Here is a 20,141-nt window from a genome sequence, read left to right as displayed (position 1 = left end):
ACATATAGAAGCGAAAAAAAAGCTGGTGTCAAAGTCAAAATTCAATCGCAAGATGGCGAGATCATGTTTTTGGTTTCTTTGTTTTGTTTGGGAATCTAATGTGAATTACCGATATATTGAAGTGGTATCGGCATATGAAGCTAAATTCTAGCAGCGTTAAGTGAATTAGATACAGGAATAAGTGTTTTCACTTCATTATTATATATCTCAAAGTGAGTATTGCATATGACAATTAAATGATGGCGTAATAGCAAAGAACAATATTGAATTTTATTCGGCTGATACTTCTTATTGTAAGTTTTGTTTTCTTTTCTACCACACAAACCCAAATCTAACATATCTAAAGCGTCTTAAACGAGGCCAAGAAAGTTCAACATTGTCTACAAATATGATAAAAACTGCATGGGAACCTAAATGAAAATAAATTTTCTAACACTAATCATACATTAGGATGGTCCTGAGAAAGTGTAGTATACTACACTGTATATCATGTTCGACTAGAAAGGAAGATATTGGTGTTACTTATCACAAGTATCCAAAAGATGTTTCCTTGAGGGCAGTTTGGGCTGAGGTTTCTAAAATTAAAATCAGAGACATACAACTCACGACATATGTTTGCTCGCGACATTTCCGCAAAAGCGATTTCCAAATGTACAAGGATTCTAAATATGTCCTTAAGTCAGGTATTTGATAAGAGTTTCTTTAGTTACATAGTGAATGAGATGTTCATTTTATTGTAATTTATTTGCAACATTTACCTGCCTTTTTGGACAATTATTTGTATTTATTTCTTGTATTATTTATGTTGCTTAGAATGTATATTATGTATTTTTAATTTGAGTTATTAATATTATATATTGAAAGGCTTTAAGTAGACTAGAATTGCTAAAGCTTAAAGCAGAAATTAGGATATTTCACTATTCAATTCATAAGCATAATAATACAGAATAGTAGTGGTGGCTGATATAAATGTGTTTGTAGTCATATTTAGCAATTGATGTTAATGCAATTAATTTTTATTTTCCCTAGTTATTAAAAACTGTGATGTTACTCTAGTCTATTAAGTATACTGAAAATAACATTGTTATTAGATAAGCTTAAAAGTTTTGTAGATATTATTCTTATGCTTTGAAATTATCTAGTATATTACCTTGTTTATGTACTAGTTGCATGACTGATATAACAATTTTTATTGTACTTTAATTCTATATTACATGTTACAGATTCCATACCTTCAATATTTCCTTGGACAACAATGGACACCGACACAGATTCTTCCAAAGCTGATGACACAAACACTGAAAGTGTAGCAAGTAAAACTGTAACCGACAATGTCATTATGGAGACTGATGATGAAACTAAAGAAATAAAAGCTCTAAATAGCAGCAAGGAATCTGATGGGGAGAATTTAGATGCCATTAGAAAGTACATTGAGGAACAAGAAAAGGAGATACAAGAACTCACTGCTCAGAGTAGTGAAAAGAAGAATGAGGAAACAAAGAAAGTTGCAGAAGTCAAGGAAATTAAATCCAGTACAGAAGAGACCATGGATGTAGCATCAAGCATGATGGATATGATTCTGAGTGAGTCTGAAGCAAGGATAGCTAAAAAAGATGGGGGCGATCAAATCAAAGGCTTGTCAACACCTGAAAAAGGTATTTTCTTGTTATGCCTTATAGCATACAGTTGACAGAACTTTGTGGATTTGGATATTTGGATACATTGCTGGTTTTACATTGTGACAAATAAAAGCTGATAATGAAATAAAAGAGATGTCGATTTGGGATAATTCAACAATTGTATATATGTCTCTTTCTTGTGTTAATTATGATTTGTGTACTATTTTTTTGTTTTAGGAACCAACTTAGATATTTTGCAACAGTACATTTTGCTGCCTGTTTTCATTCTTAAGAAAATGTACGCGTCACAAATTGGCAGCAGTCAACCAACATGTCTATTCCATGTCGCAGCCCATTAATTCAAATTTCAAGAAAAAAAATTAATATCACAAAACAAATATTTATTATTTTCCAGGTAGCAGTAGTGTGGCATTGTCTGTCGGTTCCCAAGTGGAAGCTAAAGATTTTGCTGAGTTCTGGCACCCAGCCGAAATCATGGAAGTTGATTATGATGAAATGGAAGTGTTGGTACGCTATGACAATCCAGCTAAGAGGTAAAGTTCTTGTATGGGTTATTAGAGAATGAAACTATAATGTTCACATGTTAGAAATCAGCCTCAAATACTTATTTGAAAGCTTTATTTCAAGTCTTGTTATGTTTGTTTAATGCTGATCAAATAAGGAAATTTGTGAAGCAAATAATATAAAACAAAAAAGATTTAATGAAAATGTAATTCTTTCTAAAGCAGACATGATGAATGGATAAGTGTGAGCAGTCCCCGGCTAAGACCTCGAGGCACATCGGAAGCACTTCCAGGGGAAACTCCTCAAATAGACACTGCTCCTGAAGGAACTCCACAGGATATGACAGCAGCTGCGACTATACCAGATCCGCAGGCAGTTACAGAGGAGTTGAAAGTGGAAGACAAAGTTAAACTGACTTTTGTTGTTGGTGAGAGATGCTTGGCTCGTTGGCGGGACAACAGGAGGTTCATGGCTACTATTACTAAGGACTTGGGTGAAGGTACACTACTAGAACATACTTTTATTGATTAAGAGTGTAGAATAGACATATTATGGCTGTCATAGAGCGAATTTGTTTTTTTTTTTATATATTGAAAAGAATATGCAAAAGTAATTAAATTCATATTTGAATTTCGAAATTTGAAAGGACAAAAAATATTTACAATCTGTATGGTCATGAAGAGTGATTGCTAAAGATATTATTTTTTCCTTGAAAATTTTCAAAGATTTTGGTTGTAAACGGGTAAATATCTAACTTTTTTATTAGTTGTAGTATTTCCATATATTTTATTATCATAACAGCTAGATATAAATGTTGCTTCCGAATCTGAGAGTGGCCTAAATTGAACTTTTGATTTGAACATTTTGAACTAGCGGCCCGTTCTGGCTTTGCTCGGGTAAAAACATAACAAATTATACCCATAAATTTTCCTCAGGAATCACACTATCTATTGGTGAAAACCGCATGAAAATCTGTGCAGAAGTTTTTTAGTTTATCGCGAACAGACAGGCGCGCCCGACGACTTTGTTTTATAATATGTAAGAATTAGACACAAATAAATAAACTGATAGTAATTCACTATATAATAATTTTATTTTTATTTATTTTTGACAGGAAAATACGAAATCGCTTTTGACGACGGTTTTCAATGGAAATGCGCAGTATCGAGGTTGTGTAAATACAAAGAGAATCTCAGTGTGGACACAGGTTCATTAACCCCAAGTGCTTCAGTCCCATCGCCAATTCAACACGGAGTTGGGCCGAGTGGCGCCCCGCTGCTCCCCGCATACCACACACACCTTTTTGACCCCAACCGTGATTACTTAGGATCCAAGAGCGAGAGACGTGAAATGAAACGCAAGTTGAATGTGAAGGAGTTGTTCAATATCGGTCAGAAGAAACGAAAGAAAATACCAGAAGAAAAACCACAGAAGGTCATGACGCCGAAGAAGCAGAAGGTCGTAAAGAAGAAAATTACCCCATCAAAACCTGATAGTAAGAAAAAGGTGTCAAGGAATGATATTCCTGGTAAGTACGTAGTAAAACAGACAAAAATATGAAGTTCTGAATGTTATCAACAATAGGTATATAACAAATTTTAGTGTTGACGATTATTCAAAGGCGTTTAATGGAATTTCTAACCAACTTAAATGTTCATATAATGACCCAGCTACATTGTTACAGTATATGAATTATAACAATGTTCTTAAATATATCTATTTTATTTAGAGCATACATATTTTTTTCAATTTTCTGACCTTATCATCTATTAAATCTATTCAAATGAAAGGTTAGGAGAGAAAACGCAACATCAAAAATTACCTAAGATATCTATAATTTACACATATGTAAAATCATCTAGTTGAACTCCTCTCAATTCAGTAAGTGGTTTATATATTCACAGAGGCAGTAGCTTCAATTATAGGAACAGTTAACGAGGAACTAGAACAGAAAGATAAATTAGATTCCACAGCTGCTGAATCTGTAGTTACAGAGGCGAAAGATGATATTAAAGATAATATGGATGTGGAAAATGAAATCGTAGAAACTTCTAGCGAAATTACCATTTCTGAAACAGAAGGAAAGGCACAGGAACTTGATGTTGTTACCCATTCCCAGATTGATACAACAGTTGCTAATAATGTTTTATCAACATCAGTAAATGATAATTCTATTTGTGAAAATGCAGCTGACATGTTAACTATTGAAAATGAAGCATTAGTTATTGGGAACAATGAATCAAGTCCCGAAAAGGACTCACCTTGTGCCGTTGCCAGTGAAACAATAAAAACAGAAGATTTAGTTGATAAAACTGAAACTGTTGGTGAAACACATAAGACTGTAAGTACTCTATTAGTGTTTAATGCTGTTATTGATATTCCGATTTCTTATTAATATACTTTTTGTTTATAAAAAATAGATACCAGAAGAGGAGCTGAAGCTTGAGATATTCGAGAAACAAGACGAAGTGAAGCACGAGGAGGTCATAGACAAAATAAAAGAGGTCATTACAAAAATAGAGGGTGATTTGAACCACGTACAAGTCGAGTCGCCCAAAGCTGAAATTAAAATTGAGGGCATAAAAGAGGAAGCAAGAGAGAAAAGTAAAAAGTTGTCGAAAATAAAGAAAGGTAAAAAGTTGAGGTTGTTACAGGAGAAGAAGGTGAAGAAGCAGGTGGAGAAAGTGAAGAATGAGCTGGAAGAGATGAAGCGGCAGGTTGAAGAAATGAGGAAGCAGATGTTGATGAAGACTGGTGGGGTTGAGGGGGAGGGACCCATGCAGATGCCCGAGAGCTTCCTGTTGCCTGGAGAGTGGTGTTGCAAGTGGGTCAACGGCCAGCCCGTGGGAAAAGTGTGTGAATTGGAGTCTGACCCACGCGAAGAAGCTAAAGGGGGTCTGCCGAGGAGAAGTGTGCAAGTAAGTACCCTTGTTATTGTAATGTGATTTGTATAAAGTAACTATATTGGAATTTTTGACACGTGTACCCGAAACTTAGTACCAACTAGATTCTTTTGGGAAGGCACGAAATTTAAATTATAAGAAAACATTTTCAAAATCTACTAAATACCGGTGTTGTAGGGGATTGTATTGTACTTTAAATTTTACATCATTTGTACTTTAGAATTTCTAATACGTATTTAAGTTACTGTTTTAGTAGTTAGTGTATCGTATGTAGAATGTAATCGTAGTGATAATTTTAGTTAACAAAAAATATTACAAAATCAACGACGTTATTCTAGGTTGAAGATAAACGGTTACCTGAGGGCTGGACTAAACACATGGTTCGAAGGAGTCTGGGACATTCGGCGGGGAAATGGGATGTGGTTTTAGTTAGGTGAGGACAACTAAGAGGTAGTTATGTGACTAGTAGTCAATGTAGTCATAGATGTAGTTCTATGCGAAAATCTATCATAAAACATTTTCAGTAATGTATTAGTCTTTTAGGACATAGCTTTACAATGTGGTCTATGGTTCTGTCTTTGGTCTTCGATGCCACAGTTACACAACGGGCTGTCCATCCATATTCACTTGTGCTTTTGATAATCGCACTTGGCGTGTCCAGCGTGGATTCTGTATATAGATATAGCACTGAACTTATTATATAATTGTGGTGTATTTATTGACCGATTGATTAAATAATTATGAGTATATAATAATTATGACTAGATGTTGCCCGGGGCTTCGCTTCCGTGGGAATTTTGAGATAAAATGTAGCCTATAGCAATTTAGGACAATGTACCTTGCTAATGGTGAAAGAATTTTTGAACTCGGGTCGGTAATTTCGGAGATTACCCGCCTCAAACATAAAAACTCACAAATGCTTATCTCTTTATAATAATTGTATATATGATTTAAAAACATCCGTCCTGTAACTGTAAATTTTGTAAGTTCTCATTGTAAACATAAGTTCTTTTTTGAGAATAAAATTTCATTGAACTAATAAATTCTTTAACATTATATTATTGTTGAAATTGATTTTCCAGTCCCGACAACCGTCGATTTCACACGAAGACGGACATGCGCAACTACCTGGAGAACAACCCCGATGAGGAGCTGAAGCAATACGAGCACGCGCTCATGGACTTCGGAGTACACCTCAAGCTGTCGCGGAGGATGGGCTGGTTCACTACCACACCAGGTACGTACTGCATCCGTCGTTTTGAATACTTCCAAATTAGTGTGTACGCGACTATTTGCCAATAGATGTTGGTAGGTAATAGAGAGCCTTTAAACGACTTCAACGACTTTTGTACGCTGACATCGGACTCCTTGGTGCCATATCCCCGGATACAACCGGGAATACGTGAAGGTGAAAGAGAAATCATGAACTATACAAGTCCAAATATTCGCCTGCACCGGGAATCGACCACGCCACACAGGTCGTCAATGTAATTTTGTATGGAGTAATTGATATAATTGTTTTCAGGTGGCACAGACGATATACCCGTGATGACCCTCCCGGCCGGCACGCTGAACACGACGTCGCCGCTCGTGAAGCGGAGGAAGCTCAGCCTCAAGAACAGGCCGCGGCAGATCAAGATCAAGATGAAGGAGAAGAAGAGGAAGCCGGCGCGGAAGGGCTACGAAGTCAGTATTGTAATAATAATGAAAAAATTCAGTACTCGAGCTGGAATCGTTGACGAGCGTTAAGTTTTATGTGTACGATATGATATGAACTGAATAATATAATGAGATTTACTGTTATTTAGATCCCTTCGGCAGAGCATTTAGGAGCAGCTGGATCAGCAGACGGAGAATACATGGTGGTCGACACTTCCGCGCCTCTCCCGCCGAGTGACCCGCCTTTAGAAGATGGTTACGGTAAGTTCATCTTTGTATATATGTAATATTTAGTGTAGTTGTGGATCCAGAAAATCATAATTGTGTACTTAGTAGATTTTAAAAAGCACACCATCAAGCAGCTTCATCACATTTTAAGAGGCTTACTCGTTGCATGCATTTTATGCTCTCTGCCTTTAAAAAAGTTTCTACCCGCGATTTTGACTACACGCATTTATTTATATATTTTTTTTCGTTCTCCAGTATATGTCGGCTCACTAAAAGTACAAATCATCGAGAATCTTCTCCGCTGTCCAGCTGAGGGTTGCTTTAAAAACTTCAGGAATAACACCCTCATAAAAATGCACATAAAGCATTACCATAGAGAGCTCCGAAAGATGTTGGGTAGAACGCCTAAAGTAGCAGATTTGGCGTCCGCCAGAGCATTACCAACGGACGTGCCGCTTCAAAAAGGCAGAGAACCAGAATTAAAGACACTTAAAGTCAAAATCGCAAAAATACACAATAAAGAAATAAAGAATACAATAAAGAAAGAGGAGCCGAAACAAGAAGTGAAACTTGAATTACCGATAGAAACACCAACAACTCCAGTGAAAGACATTGAAATGCCTAAGCAGGATTCACCAAAATTGAGACACGCTTTAGTGAATAAACCATTGAAAAGGCCCAGAGTTTTATTGCCAGTACGAAGGGCTGAGCCCGAGTTTGAGCCTGTTGAAGAGATCGAGGAAGCCATATCGGAGCCGATGCAAATGATTGATATACAAGATTTCGAAGCTGCTATTTCCACACATACAGTTACAAAACCCACTAATTTTGATAAGATTAAAGTTATAAGTGAGGATGATGAGTGGTATGGCATGAATTCTGATGTGGACACTCAATCGAGTTTCCCAAGGTCCGGGAGCCCTGATTCAAAGAGTATGGACCAGAAGCCGGTGTCGTCAGAATCTAATGAGGAACACCAGAAGGATATGGATAATTACACTTACACTGAAAGTGAGTCAAATTTGTATTAACTACTGGGCCTGTATTCCTTCCTCATATTTACAGAAGTAGTGCTTGAAATAAAAATCAACTCATCGGCTTTATCATATTAGTGTAGATGCGTGAGAGGCAAGGGGGAGGGGGAAAAGCGTGGGGGCTCCGGAATCTCGAGTGTCTATAGGCTGCGTGAAATCATTTTTCAACTAGTGGAGCATTATTTTTTGCTCATTCATTACTACATACTGCACATGAAAATGTAATTATAATCTTTAGGTGGAGAATACGCGGTCCACAAAAGTCTATTTCTCCTTTGTGGCGATTTTTTTTTCAATAAAAGCTAAGTAAAAGGCGTTAAAATACCGTTATGTCAATAAACATTTAATAAATGTAATGACGTAACAAAATGTTGCAGTTACACAATATAAGTTAAAATTTGAATACTACTCCGTTTTAAATAAAGTCTTGTAAAATCATTAATTTCGTACCAATATTATATTTCAGATGGTGAACGCATCAAAATCGTGCACATGAAGCGAGAAGAGATAATAAACTGCCACTGTGGTTTCCGAGAAGAGGACGGACTAATGGTGCAGTGTGAATTGTGTTTGTGTTGGCAACACGCGCTCTGTCACAACATTCAGAAGGAGTCTGAGGTATCGTGATATAAATATGACTTATTTTGCTATGTCCTGGTAAATGTGATCTAAAATAAAACATTTGTTTAAAGAAAGAGGATGGTTCTAATAGGCATCCCTGAGGTACTCCCAAAGATAATTGTTATTTTATTCTGTTGTGCTGTTTATGTAGAGTATATTTTAGACAATCATATGACTTTATAGAGATGTTGAATATGTATGTGATGTCCCTGGTGTGTGTTTCAAACCATTGAAACCGTATCAAAGGCCTTACTAGAATCTAGAAATAAATATTTAAAAAAATTGTCAGGTAAAAATACAGGGCTGGTCTTATGACAATGTTTGGGCCACGAGAAATCATCAATGGATGAGACTGGCACAGGACCAGGTAGTGGTGTGAAGAATGAGAAACCTACCCAGCAGTGGTTTGTAGTAGGCTGAAAATAATGATAAATTGAGTACCAGGGATCGACCCTTATGAAAGACGAAGGAGGAACAGGACGAGATGAGGACGAGGGTGAACCTTTTTCCAACATCTCATCAGGCTAGATAACAAAACGATACGATAATCATAGATTCAATGAAGTCGAAATAAAAGGTAATGGTAGTGAGCCGGAAACGCGTAAACTTTTTTTTCAGTCTTTTTTGATTATAAGCAAACGGGTTGTGTGCGTCCAAGTGTGCGAGGTACTGCTCCCAGTGGATCAGACTCATTTAATCAATACATATAATAAAATTGAAGATAAATAAAATAAGAATTGAAGATTGAAGAAAGGCCAATTTTATTTTTAAATTCATGGAATATACTTTAGCAGTAGTTACTGATATAGATGACGAAAGTATAGTTTTGGAATTTTTTGTCTGTCTGTTTGAATGCGCATCACTCGAAATCTGGACCGATTTGCTTGAAATTCGGTATTTAGGTACCTTACATACCGGGCTAACATCTTAGATACGTTTCATCCCGGTAAATGGTCAGGTTCCCGTAGGATAATTGAAAATCTAAATTAAAATTGACGAAGGGCCAAATTTGTACATTTTTATAACACAAAAATAATTAATCAATAATATCTCGGAATCCCGGGTTAACATATTATAGACATTTCATCCCGGAAAATGAGGAGGGTCCCGTAGGAAAATTAAAATTACAATCCACGGAGCCGATTTACTTTAAAAAATTGTAGATAGCTGTAAACAGAATATATATATTTTTTATATAGATATAGTTAGAAGGTATCAATTTTCAATATTTTGTTTTATTTTAGTTTTGAACATAAACATAATAGATGGCGCCACCAAGACTTAAAACGCGCTATGGTTTCGCTCAGACAAAATGATATATATATTGTACTTCCGAAACAAATCACTAGATGGCGCCACTAAAAATTTTAAATTTCTAAATCCCGCTATGGTTTCTCTCTCACAAATCCATAGTAATATTATAAAGTATATAGCATATAAACTCACAAACTCACAAACGCTTACCGTTACCGTTTGCGTACAATGTACTACAAAAATATAGGTTTTTAGTAGATCCATAAAAAGTCCGCGACACAATACATCTATCTAAGATAAATTTTGTCCTTTACAGCACATAAATTGGATTAATAGATTCTTAAATATCGTGAAATTAAAAAATACGTACGCCGAATTATTTTAAGTAGGTAGATACTTTTATATTGTTGAACACCGCACGCGGCGACGGACGCAGAGCACGCAGTGTAACGCAGAGCGCGGTCATAGATTTTTCTGAAAATTAACGCTCAATGGGGGAGGTGACAGATTGTATGGGACTTAATACAATTTTCAAGATAAAAAGCTGAAAATTGGCACATTTACTTTTTGTAGTCAATAACAGTAATAGTAAATAAAAAAAAAAATAATTTACGTTTGTGGTTAATAAAAAAACGGGACGTAAAACGTCATGGAAAAATTACTGAGATTTTGCTATGAAGCCGCGTTCAAAAGCTAGTATTCAATATACTACTAAAATATTTAGTCAAACTTTCCGCGATACATAGTTGCACCGCCAGCCGATCACCATAGTATCTACTTCACGTAAGAATTCACGTGCTCTCTTTTAACCTCCAAGTGTTTAACAGGTTCCAGAGAAATACACGTGCAGCATATGCCTGAACCCGTGGCGCGGTCGGCGCTCGAAGCGGTTCGTGCACGACCAGGACCGGCTGTACGAGGGCGCGCTGCCGGGCGGCGGCGGGGGCGGGGGCGCGGGCGCGGGGGGCGGGGGCACCAACGCGCGGCTGCGGCGGGCGCACGAGCTGGGCGGCAACCTGCTGCGGCTGCAGGACGCTCTGCACGCGCTGCAAGTCAAGTACCACGTCGCTGTGTCAGTGTGCTCTACCACTCTTTATTGCTGTCTTCATACACTTGGCTAAAAGTTGATCAACGGCTTGGGTTGACTTGCGAGTAATGCGTGCCAATGTAATTCGTCGCTTGGATTGAACCTTGTTGATAATTGATTTTGTGTCACGGTTTTGAGTGTTAGAAATATATATTTTTGGAAAAAGTATTTATTAGTGGTCAAAACTTTAGTAATTAACTAGTTTTTTTACAAAAATGACATTTTTACCACATACTTTTATTGTCGTCAGAAAATTTCTCTTGTGGCATTTGATAACTGACAAAAAACCCATGTCTGCTGTAAATCGTTGAGGAATTCCCTCGTTGCCAATATAATATCACATCTTTATCCAATGCGGGGTAGACAGAACCAAGTTTTGTCAAACAAAAGGCAAGGTATTATGAATTACAATGATAATAATATGTCAATCTAAGAGTTTCATCCACATCTGCTATTCTTGACGTATTATCCGAAAACATTAATTGCCAAACTTTAATGAAATTGTATTTTTGTTCTATAACAGTAAGAAAGATCACCCAAAACTTTACCTCTGGGCCAAAGACTGGGAGAACGGAGACATCAACATGACTCAGGAGCGACTCAACTCGGAGTACTCGGACCTGAACATCATGTTGAACTCCATCGGCAAGGAGAACATGAGGATCAAGGTCGACGACCTCAATAACATTGATATGGACCATGACAGGTAAGTCGTCTGCATTTATTATCAAAAGTCCACCCGGGAAGTTTTTTTTCCGGAGAAACATTACCCTCCTTTTCAGTACTCTTAACTAGACATATCTTAAATTTCAAGAAGATTGTGGCAACAAGTTGGGATTAGTTCTGCCTTGGCACTACGAAACGTGCAGTAGTGACTTTGTTTTATAATGCCGGCACCACACGGTCGTCGAACAGTTTCCCTAAGTTTGGCGGATTTTGTAAACATTGCTGGTTTTTCATTCCGGTAAATAAAACCACTCATATATGTACTACTGTGGAACTGGCATATGTAAGGGTAAGGACATGTAATATGGCCATTTATTTATGAGTGCAATAGACAATATTTATTTATTTGAATGTTTTCAGAGTAAGCCAGCGCGATGGCCTCAACCCCGTGGTGCTGAGCGGGCTGGTGTCCAGCCCGGGCGCGCTCGAGCTGCCGCTGTCCGGCTCCGAGCTCGAGCGCCTCGCCGGCGACGCGCAGGACGGTGAGGACACTAACTATGACACACCAGCGCCGCCATATCTTTTAGTAGCTGCACGGCCACGAGTAGTTATTTTAAAAAATACACTTACAAATGCACGGTAGCGCCATTTACTTATAAAGCATTACATAACATTGACTAACTTTTTGACCAAATTCTACGGAAATCGCTTACTTTCGGTATAAAAAGTAGCCTATGTGTTAATCCAAAATATCTGAACACCTAATTTCATAAAAATTGGCCATTTGAACGTGAACAAGTAACATACTCACAAACTTTCGCCTATAGCAAATTTTGCTACATTTTATTAGGAAGTATTAAAGTTTTACATTATACAATACTAGCTTTTGTCCATGAAAATATAAAGCTAATGTGCGGGTTTGCAGAGCTAACAACCTAGCTATACAGAAATATGCGATTTCGATTATGCCCAATTTTTATCAATTTTAGTTTTAAAAGTATTAAAATTTCAAAAATTATAATTAAATTTTCAAGAAGATTGGGGCAACAAGTTGGGATTAGTTGTGCCTTGGCACTACGAAACGTGCAGTATTATTTTATATATTGAAATTTCGAAACTAAAGTCACTACATTAAAGGTGCGCTGGGGTTGTAACTCAAGTGTTCCTGAAAAACAATGCAGTTTTTGGTTTCAGAACAAGAGTTACCCCGCGGGCCTCAACCTGAAGCAGCTATAGAGAACGGTCCGTGCCGAGAACGTTTGCTGCGACACATACAACGATGTCAAGCTATCATCGACGCTAGGTTGGACTCCATCGAGGCCCAGGTGGCAGGTGAGCTGAGAAATCTCATTAAATATATAATTCACATTGCTTTTGAGCTCATACAAAAGTAAATTTCCTTACATTATGGGAAACTCGACAAACGTTTAATTTTAATACACGTTCAAAATTAATATTCATCACAAAAATATATTTTTTTTGGTCAAATCCGAAAGTTATAAAAAAAACACAAGTCTAAAGAAGCTTACAAATCGGATCTTCTACTTTTAAAACTAAAATTGATAAAAATTGGTTTAGCTAAGCTAATAGTAATTGCAGTTTATTTCTAAGCATTTTTAAGATATAGAAATTATTAAAATAAAGTAATTTGTATTGTTTCAGAGCTAGAATCTCAAGACCCATCATTTGAAGATGACGAGACAGCCGACTACTTCCCCCGCACCAAGCAGACCATACAAATGTTGATGAGGGACCTGGACACTATGGAAGAACTTGGTGCCAGTTAATGAAATAAAGCATATGATCATTCTATTTTTTTCTAACAAGATGTCGATGTTTTTTGAGACATTATCATTTGATAATGTCTCAAAAATATAATGTCTCACGATGAATTGGTTAAAACAATTGCAACCCACATAACACAAATTCTTTAGATAAAGCTTCAGACTGAAACTTTAATGGACACGACACTGAAGCCTTTAGTGTTCTGTTCAAGTATACTTAACAAAGTAATAAAAAATGTAATTTATATACCAGTGAGTATGGTTAAACCAAAACAAAACTATTCTGGCTTTAAATATATGTAATGTATAAGCTGAATGTATTAAATGTATGATTAAGCTATTTTTTATTTTATTTCTTTCTATCGATTTATTTCCAACTTTAGCACAGACAAAAGGAATTAAAACAAAACCATAGATACTTTTGAAAATTTTATACATAACTTTAAAATATGGAAATACAAAACCTAACCCTCATAGAATTTGGGTAGTTGATCACCCAGGATCACTGATCTTTCCACTCCGGCCTCCGTGATGACTCCCAAACGGACAACACCACCAGAGGAACCATCTCGGAGGATGGCCAATGTCAAAGTGTTGGTGACGAATTTGACAGCTTCCTCCTTGGTCATGTTAGGCTTGAAGTTGGCGTCCACATACCCGTAGACATAAGTCGATCCTGATCCTCCAATAGAAACAGCTTGGCGTTGAACCATACCGCCTATTGGGACAGAGTAGATTTGTCCTAAAATGAAAAAACACAATTTTACAATCTGGGCGGGAAGAGAGCTGGCATATTCTATGTTTTTCACTCACTCCCAGATCAGCAGGGAAGACTGGAAGATTGTTCAAAGAAAAAAATAACATTTACCTCCATTCTTCTTATCCCATCCAGCTACTAGGATACCAGCAACAAGCGAGTCTCGGTAGTTGTAGCACAGCTCGCGGAAAATTGACGCCGCAGTCTGCACGAGTGGGGGCTCACCTAGCTCCATCTTGTGGAAATCTGAAAATACATAGAATTTCTTCAATTTGAATTACCTACATATATTAGTTTTTCTAAATAAAAATATTTCAAACACATTGATAACATTGAGTTTAAACGTGTATTGTGGGCTCTAAGTCATCAATAAGATTATAAACAAAAATAAGCTGGCTATAGCTTACAGCCTGCATATAAAGAAAAGGCTAAGTATGTTTAAGTACTCACTCAAATGGTAGGTCACAATATCAGCAATAGCCTGAGTATCTGCAGCGGATCCAGAGCGGCAGCAGTAAATGTGGTCCGTAATCCTGGTCAATTTGTCTGTCACTCTATTAGCAATGTAAGCGCCAGTTGTGGTGCGGGAATCTGCTCCTATGACCACTCCGCCGTTGAACTCGCACGCCATGATGGAGGTGCCGGTGCTGTGGGGCGCGTTCATCCATTCCGAGACGCAAGGTTCCGTCAATGTAGGTGCCATAGCCCTGTGGAAGAGTAAACAATCTGTGTAGTGACAACGCTTTGGTGATTTATATAGCTCGTGCCCATTATTTGTCTTCCAGTTAAATTTGTCCTATAACAAGGTGGAAAGACGAGCTAAGCCTTATTATTGGGATCTAACTGGACAAGAGTAGCATTAGACAGAGACCATTGGAGGCAGTTGGAGGAGGCCTTTGCCAGAAGGCACACTGAGCTCAGAGATATTTTATAGGATTTTTTTCAATCGAAACTTGATCTGAGCTCAGTAACAGAAGGCTAATTATTATTATGTGTATATATATATATATATATATATCTTCACGGGCTTTTGGCCAAGCAAAGATATTTTAATAATTATTATTCTAAAGAAAGAAATTTTCTAACGATGCAGAATCGTTAGAAAACAGCTTTATTATTATTATAAATTCGTCTATTATGTTTTTATGTATCAACAACCTTCACGTTTCTTTCCTTGGAGACCACAACTTAGAACCTATTAGAAATTACGAAGTTCTTCACAGTGAATCTTTTTAATTACTACTTATTTACTCTGAAAGTTAATTTATAAAACTTTATTACCAAAAAATTTTATTAACTTACGTTGTTTTTGAGTAAATTCCTGAATTTAATTTTATGAAAGTCACGATTGAGCCCGTCCGTTCCGGCAAACAAACTTGATTGACTTGATGACATAAATCTAACGTCAAACTTTACTATCATTGCAAACATAGCCGAAATGACGTTGACTTATCTTATGTCAACGTCACTTCGGCTATATTTGAAAAATGGAGTACAGCTGTTGATTTACATTGATCCAGTATCTGAACCCAGTGTCACTGGATATAGCACTATGTGTGTGTAGCGTACTGGAATGGGATACTGGATCCAACCGATTACATTATTTTAGTAGTCATTAGCGGCCTGTTCCGGCTTTGCTCAGGTAATACTATAATAAATTATACACTTAAATCTTCTTCTTCTTCACACTATCTATTGGTGAAAACATTATGAAAATCCGTGTAGTAGTTTTTGAGTTTATCTTGAACAGACAAACGGCGGAGGTAGGTTGTTTTATAATAAGTAAAGATAAGGATTCTTGCATTGTTTGGGTGATTTTATTAAAAAACAAAGGCTATTTAAAAAAGATAAATCTAGTAAAATATAAAATATTGTCACTATTTAAATATTATGTTCTATTCTGTTTAATGAAAGTATTCTTGTTGGGGTATGTTTGCGAATTTATATTCCATAGACATTCTTGTAGTCTGTATAATTTAATTGTAGGTACTAAAATTTTTTCACTACTATCTATCTTACTTGCTATTTGATATTATAAATAAACCGGTGCAGCAAGCAAACGCATGTCATCGTCGTCGTCATCATACGACTACGCGCCAGAGTGCAGCGACAAGCGACAAGTGTACGTTTACACGTTTACACGGTACTAGTATCACAGAGCGCGATGTGCCGGGGATAGTCACATTACCGAACGCTACACTGGATTGGACATCCAGTATAAATCCGGCACTGGAGTCCAGTTGAACTGTATTCATCTACTGGCACAATGTAAATCTGCCTACTTCACCTACATAGCTATATAAAAGAGGATCACGAAAATCTTTTTAACGAACACAGTTTCTACCCTTTTATACGTGAAAAACTTAAAACATACTTTAAGCTAAAATATGTTTTGTCACTACCACACTTTACAATATTTAACGTCGACAGAGCGATACAAAACATATGTACTTGCATGGCTCTGCAAGACCACACTCCAGCGCCACCATTGTAAATTTGTTTTATAATAAATATAAAATGTACCTAATGTATCGAAATCTATAATGTGGTGAATTTTATAAAAAGTAATATAGTTTTCGATTCGACACAGTTATGACAATTTACAAAACCGAAAATGGGCATCAAAATTCGTGACTAAAAAGCTTTTCAATACAATTATTTATCGAGTCTAGCAAAACTTGTAGTACTAAGTTCCTATGTTCTACTTTTTTAGCTTTTGCTCATATATGCATAATAGGAATTGATAGCGCTATTGTGTTTTGCGCCCTCTTATACCTCATAGAGAAAATAAAAAATAACTTTATACTTTTATTTTATTTCAGAGAATTTGATCAGTAAAATTCTCAACGCTTTGACGAATATTGTAGAATTTTTAAAGTAGGTTACTTGCCTACTTAGTGTGGTATGAAACTTTATTCTAAGTTTTAGTTATCCTAAGTTCCTTTATCCATGTTGCTAATCAATTTTTCAAAATCCAGAGAATAGAAATGCAAGTTCACCATTCGTGGGTGTCCTCCACTCATTAGTATCTCTTGTCCCCACTAAAAACGTAGGTACCTACTTTAAAAAAATCTATAGATTCGCTTCGCGCCATTTTGTATGTCATCCCAAAAACGATGTTTATTTAAAAGTTATAAAGGCCACCGGCATTCAACGATTGGACATTTTTGATAAATCACTATTTTATTCGACATTTTCATTCAAAAGGAATATGGAATTTATTTATTCATGAACTGCGATTCGCCACCGTTGTTCAAAACGATGGCGCACGCGTCTTAAAAAATCTTTTCCACATATTGGAATCAATGAATTTTGATGCTTAGAATGAAGATTAGTAGTTACCTATTGATATTTAGCTAAGTATATTAATTTATGAATGTAATGTACGAGTGAAGATGGACAGACGAGAAGATCTGAAAATAAATGAAAGTATTTTAAGCAGGTACAATATATAGTAGTTAGTATAATAATAACAAAAGTTGAGGTCTTGCTTGGATCTCTTTCCTCGTGTTGAACCAGGAAAATTGTGATGTCTTGAAGCCCATGGTCCGCGTAAAAATAAAGTAATTAAATTAATGATCAGAATGATGTATCTGATAAAAAAAGTACATATCTCTTATTGCACATTTTACAATACCAAACAGGTATTGTAAAATTTGCAAGTGCAATTTATACACTTTTTTGAAGTTCGAAGGACCCAAAATATGTTCGTGAAAATCTAAGTAGATAGGTAGTTAGTTTACATTAAAAAAATAGAAGCTACAGCGGTAAAAGAAAATGCATTTAAAAATATTATCTTTTTCTCATTTATCCCGTAAAGTCCACTAAAGAGGAGCTTCGGGGAGCTACCAATTATTTTGATCCGTGCTGTTGATTCTGAAGTATCAACCAGCCCCAGTCAGCGTATGACGCGGTTGCTCAGCGTTATAAGTAGGCGTATTATTGTGTAGAAACTACCCGCGACCCATGGAAGTGGCTGTCAATCCGCGTTGAATGATGACGCGTGCGGTGGCGACATTTTGCTATTTATTTATTTTATTTTATAGCGACTCCCCCGCGACCCGAGACAATGGCCAGATGTTGATATTTTTTCTATATTACAATGTATTTTAAGGTCGCTAGATGGCCTTTTGTTCGGCGCTTCCGTTCAACGGTCAATCTGTCGCTGGTAGACTATTTTCCGTTTTCAAATCCGTATTTGATTTTGGGAATATTCCTTGATACTTAGAAAAAAAAATCTATTTTATTAATTGGGAACTAGCTTTTGCCTGCGGCTTCGCCCGCGTGAATTTATCACGGGAACAGTTAGTTTCCGGGATGAAAGGTACCCTACGTCCTTCTCCACACTTCAAACTATATTTATGCAAAATTTGTAGAAGATTGGTTGAGTAGTTAAGTGCATGAAGATGCATGCTCTAAGTACTAGGCATAATTCCTAGCTTTCTGAATGTTACAGGTTGGCTTTGTTAGATATATACCTAGCTACTAAGTACTTTTAATTAATTTTCTTTTTTGATAAGTAAGTACCTAGTTTAGAAATTATAAACATATTCGGCGTCATCATTTTAAAAAAATGTTGTAAGTAAGCACGGGTACCTATTACCTAGGTACGTTTTTAACTCATTTCAATATCCATGGAAACTGATCTATCCAGAAGTGCATCATCTATTGCTACTACTCAGGACCACTAGACTTCCGCTCTGTCGCGCTAAACCCATCAAAGTAGTCCTACAGTACATTCATTCTAAATCAAAGAACCTTTTCACCTTTCCAACAAAAGTATTTATTACATACAATACGATATTTCATGATCGCATTGTATTGAATCATCTCCACGCGTCTGCCGATTTTTATATTTTTTTATTCGCATTATGTAACCCTCCCCGTGTGGCGAGAAGGGGACTTGAGAGGGTGGTCGGCCCCTAAAAAGTTATGTATTTTTTCTCCTCTTTTTTCCCATATACGTGATGAAACAGCCAGCGATATTGATCCGACCCGTTGCCAGTTATTGAGGGAGGGCCGGAATTTTCTTTTACGATTTGGCCATAGCTTTTTCTCAACATGTAGGTATATCGGAATGATAATGGAAAACTCGGATGTGGTTTTGTATGTTGTGTTTCATTTCGTGCATTACATTGAGACAATTTTTGACCTTAATAGATAGATAGTGTTTAAAACACAGGTTTAAAACATATAACAACAAAACTCTTAGTAAATATAATAAATAAATATAAATATATTAGGACAAATCACACAGATTGAGCTAGTCCCAAAGTAAGTTCTTGACTTGTGTTATGGGATACTAACTCAACGATACTATATTTTATAACATATACATATATAGATAAACATCTAAGACCCGGGCCAATCAGAAAATCATTTTCCATCATGACCCGACCGGGGATCGAACCTGGGACCTCTCGGTTCAGAGGCAAGCACTTTACCACTGCGTCACCGAGGTCGTCAAAGATGTTCAAGCTCAAGGGTTGATTGGGCTATTCATTGGGATAAAATTAAGTAGTTAAAATAGAAAAATCTAGTGTTCCCCATGTGGGTCCGTGTGGTTACATATAATAGGGTAGGCCCCGTAGCTTTTTCTCCGTTGTTCAGTTCGATGGTGGAAAAAAAGCATTTTTCAACTATGACCAATTTCACATTTTCACAAGAAGTCAATCAAACTCTACAGGAGATTGGTTTATTTACTTTAGCTTACGTCATAGTCGAAGCGTAGGATAGAAACTAAGTGGTAACTTACACCATGGAGTAACATCAAGGTAAATAGTCCAGGGGCAGGTGTGTCGCGGCTCGGCGCGCGTCCATCCTTTATGGCACAAGCTGCGGGCCCCATCGAGTGGGCACCCATCTCGCACATTGCGACGCTACAGGGTGTTTAAGTGTTGTTATAAAATAAATAAATAAAAATTACGTTTTAAATAATAACTTTATACCAAATAGTATTAATAGAAAATTGCCTATTACTTTTTTGCATAGAAATTGCTTAAAT

General features: G+C 36.7%; 2 protein-coding genes across 9 annotated transcripts; one reads left to right on the top strand and one right to left on the bottom strand.

Moving 5' to 3' along the window:
• Positions 1-26: 26 nt before the first annotated feature.
• LOC128669799 (PHD finger protein 20-like) lies at positions 27-13,448 on the top strand. Of its 8 annotated transcripts, none has more exons than XM_053744916.2 (19): positions 27-212; positions 451-683; positions 1,224-1,583; positions 2,035-2,173; positions 2,369-2,643; positions 3,259-3,672; positions 4,049-4,485; positions 4,565-5,062; positions 5,386-5,480; positions 6,130-6,284; positions 6,573-6,733; positions 6,856-6,967; positions 7,190-7,945; positions 8,435-8,586; positions 10,671-10,915; positions 11,454-11,636; positions 12,017-12,138; positions 12,791-12,928; positions 13,259-13,448. In XM_053744916.2, the coding sequence occupies exons 2-19, from the start codon at positions 452-454 to the stop codon at positions 13,381-13,383; spliced, it is 4,599 nt and encodes a 1,532-aa protein (XP_053600891.1). In that variant the 5' UTR covers positions 27-212; position 451; the 3' UTR covers positions 13,384-13,448. The 8 variants fall into 8 exon arrangements, with proteins under 8 accessions (XP_053600891.1, XP_053600890.1, XP_053600889.1 ...); XM_053744915.2 differs by having other exon boundaries at positions 2,366-2,643; XM_053744914.2 differs by having other exon boundaries at positions 1,224-1,655.
• Positions 13,449-13,796: 348 nt separating this feature from the next.
• On the bottom strand, positions 13,797-15,542 carry Prosbeta1 (Proteasome beta1 subunit). Its single transcript, XM_053744927.1, has 4 exons — positions 15,440-15,542; positions 14,588-14,844; positions 14,249-14,383; positions 13,797-14,122 (listed from the first exon to the last, which is right to left on the bottom strand). The coding sequence occupies exons 2-4, from the start codon at positions 14,838-14,840 to the stop codon at positions 13,845-13,847; spliced, it is 666 nt and encodes a 221-aa protein (XP_053600902.1). The 5' UTR covers positions 14,841-14,844; positions 15,440-15,542; the 3' UTR covers positions 13,797-13,844.
• Between the last annotated feature and the right edge of the window lie 4,599 nt (positions 15,543-20,141).

This window comes from Plodia interpunctella, chromosome 5 (genome assembly GCF_027563975.2).
Source record: "Plodia interpunctella isolate USDA-ARS_2022_Savannah chromosome 5, ilPloInte3.2, whole genome shotgun sequence".
NCBI lineage: Eukaryota > Metazoa > Arthropoda > Insecta > Lepidoptera > Pyralidae > Plodia > Plodia interpunctella.
This window is presented reverse-complemented; position numbering and strand designations above follow the sequence as displayed.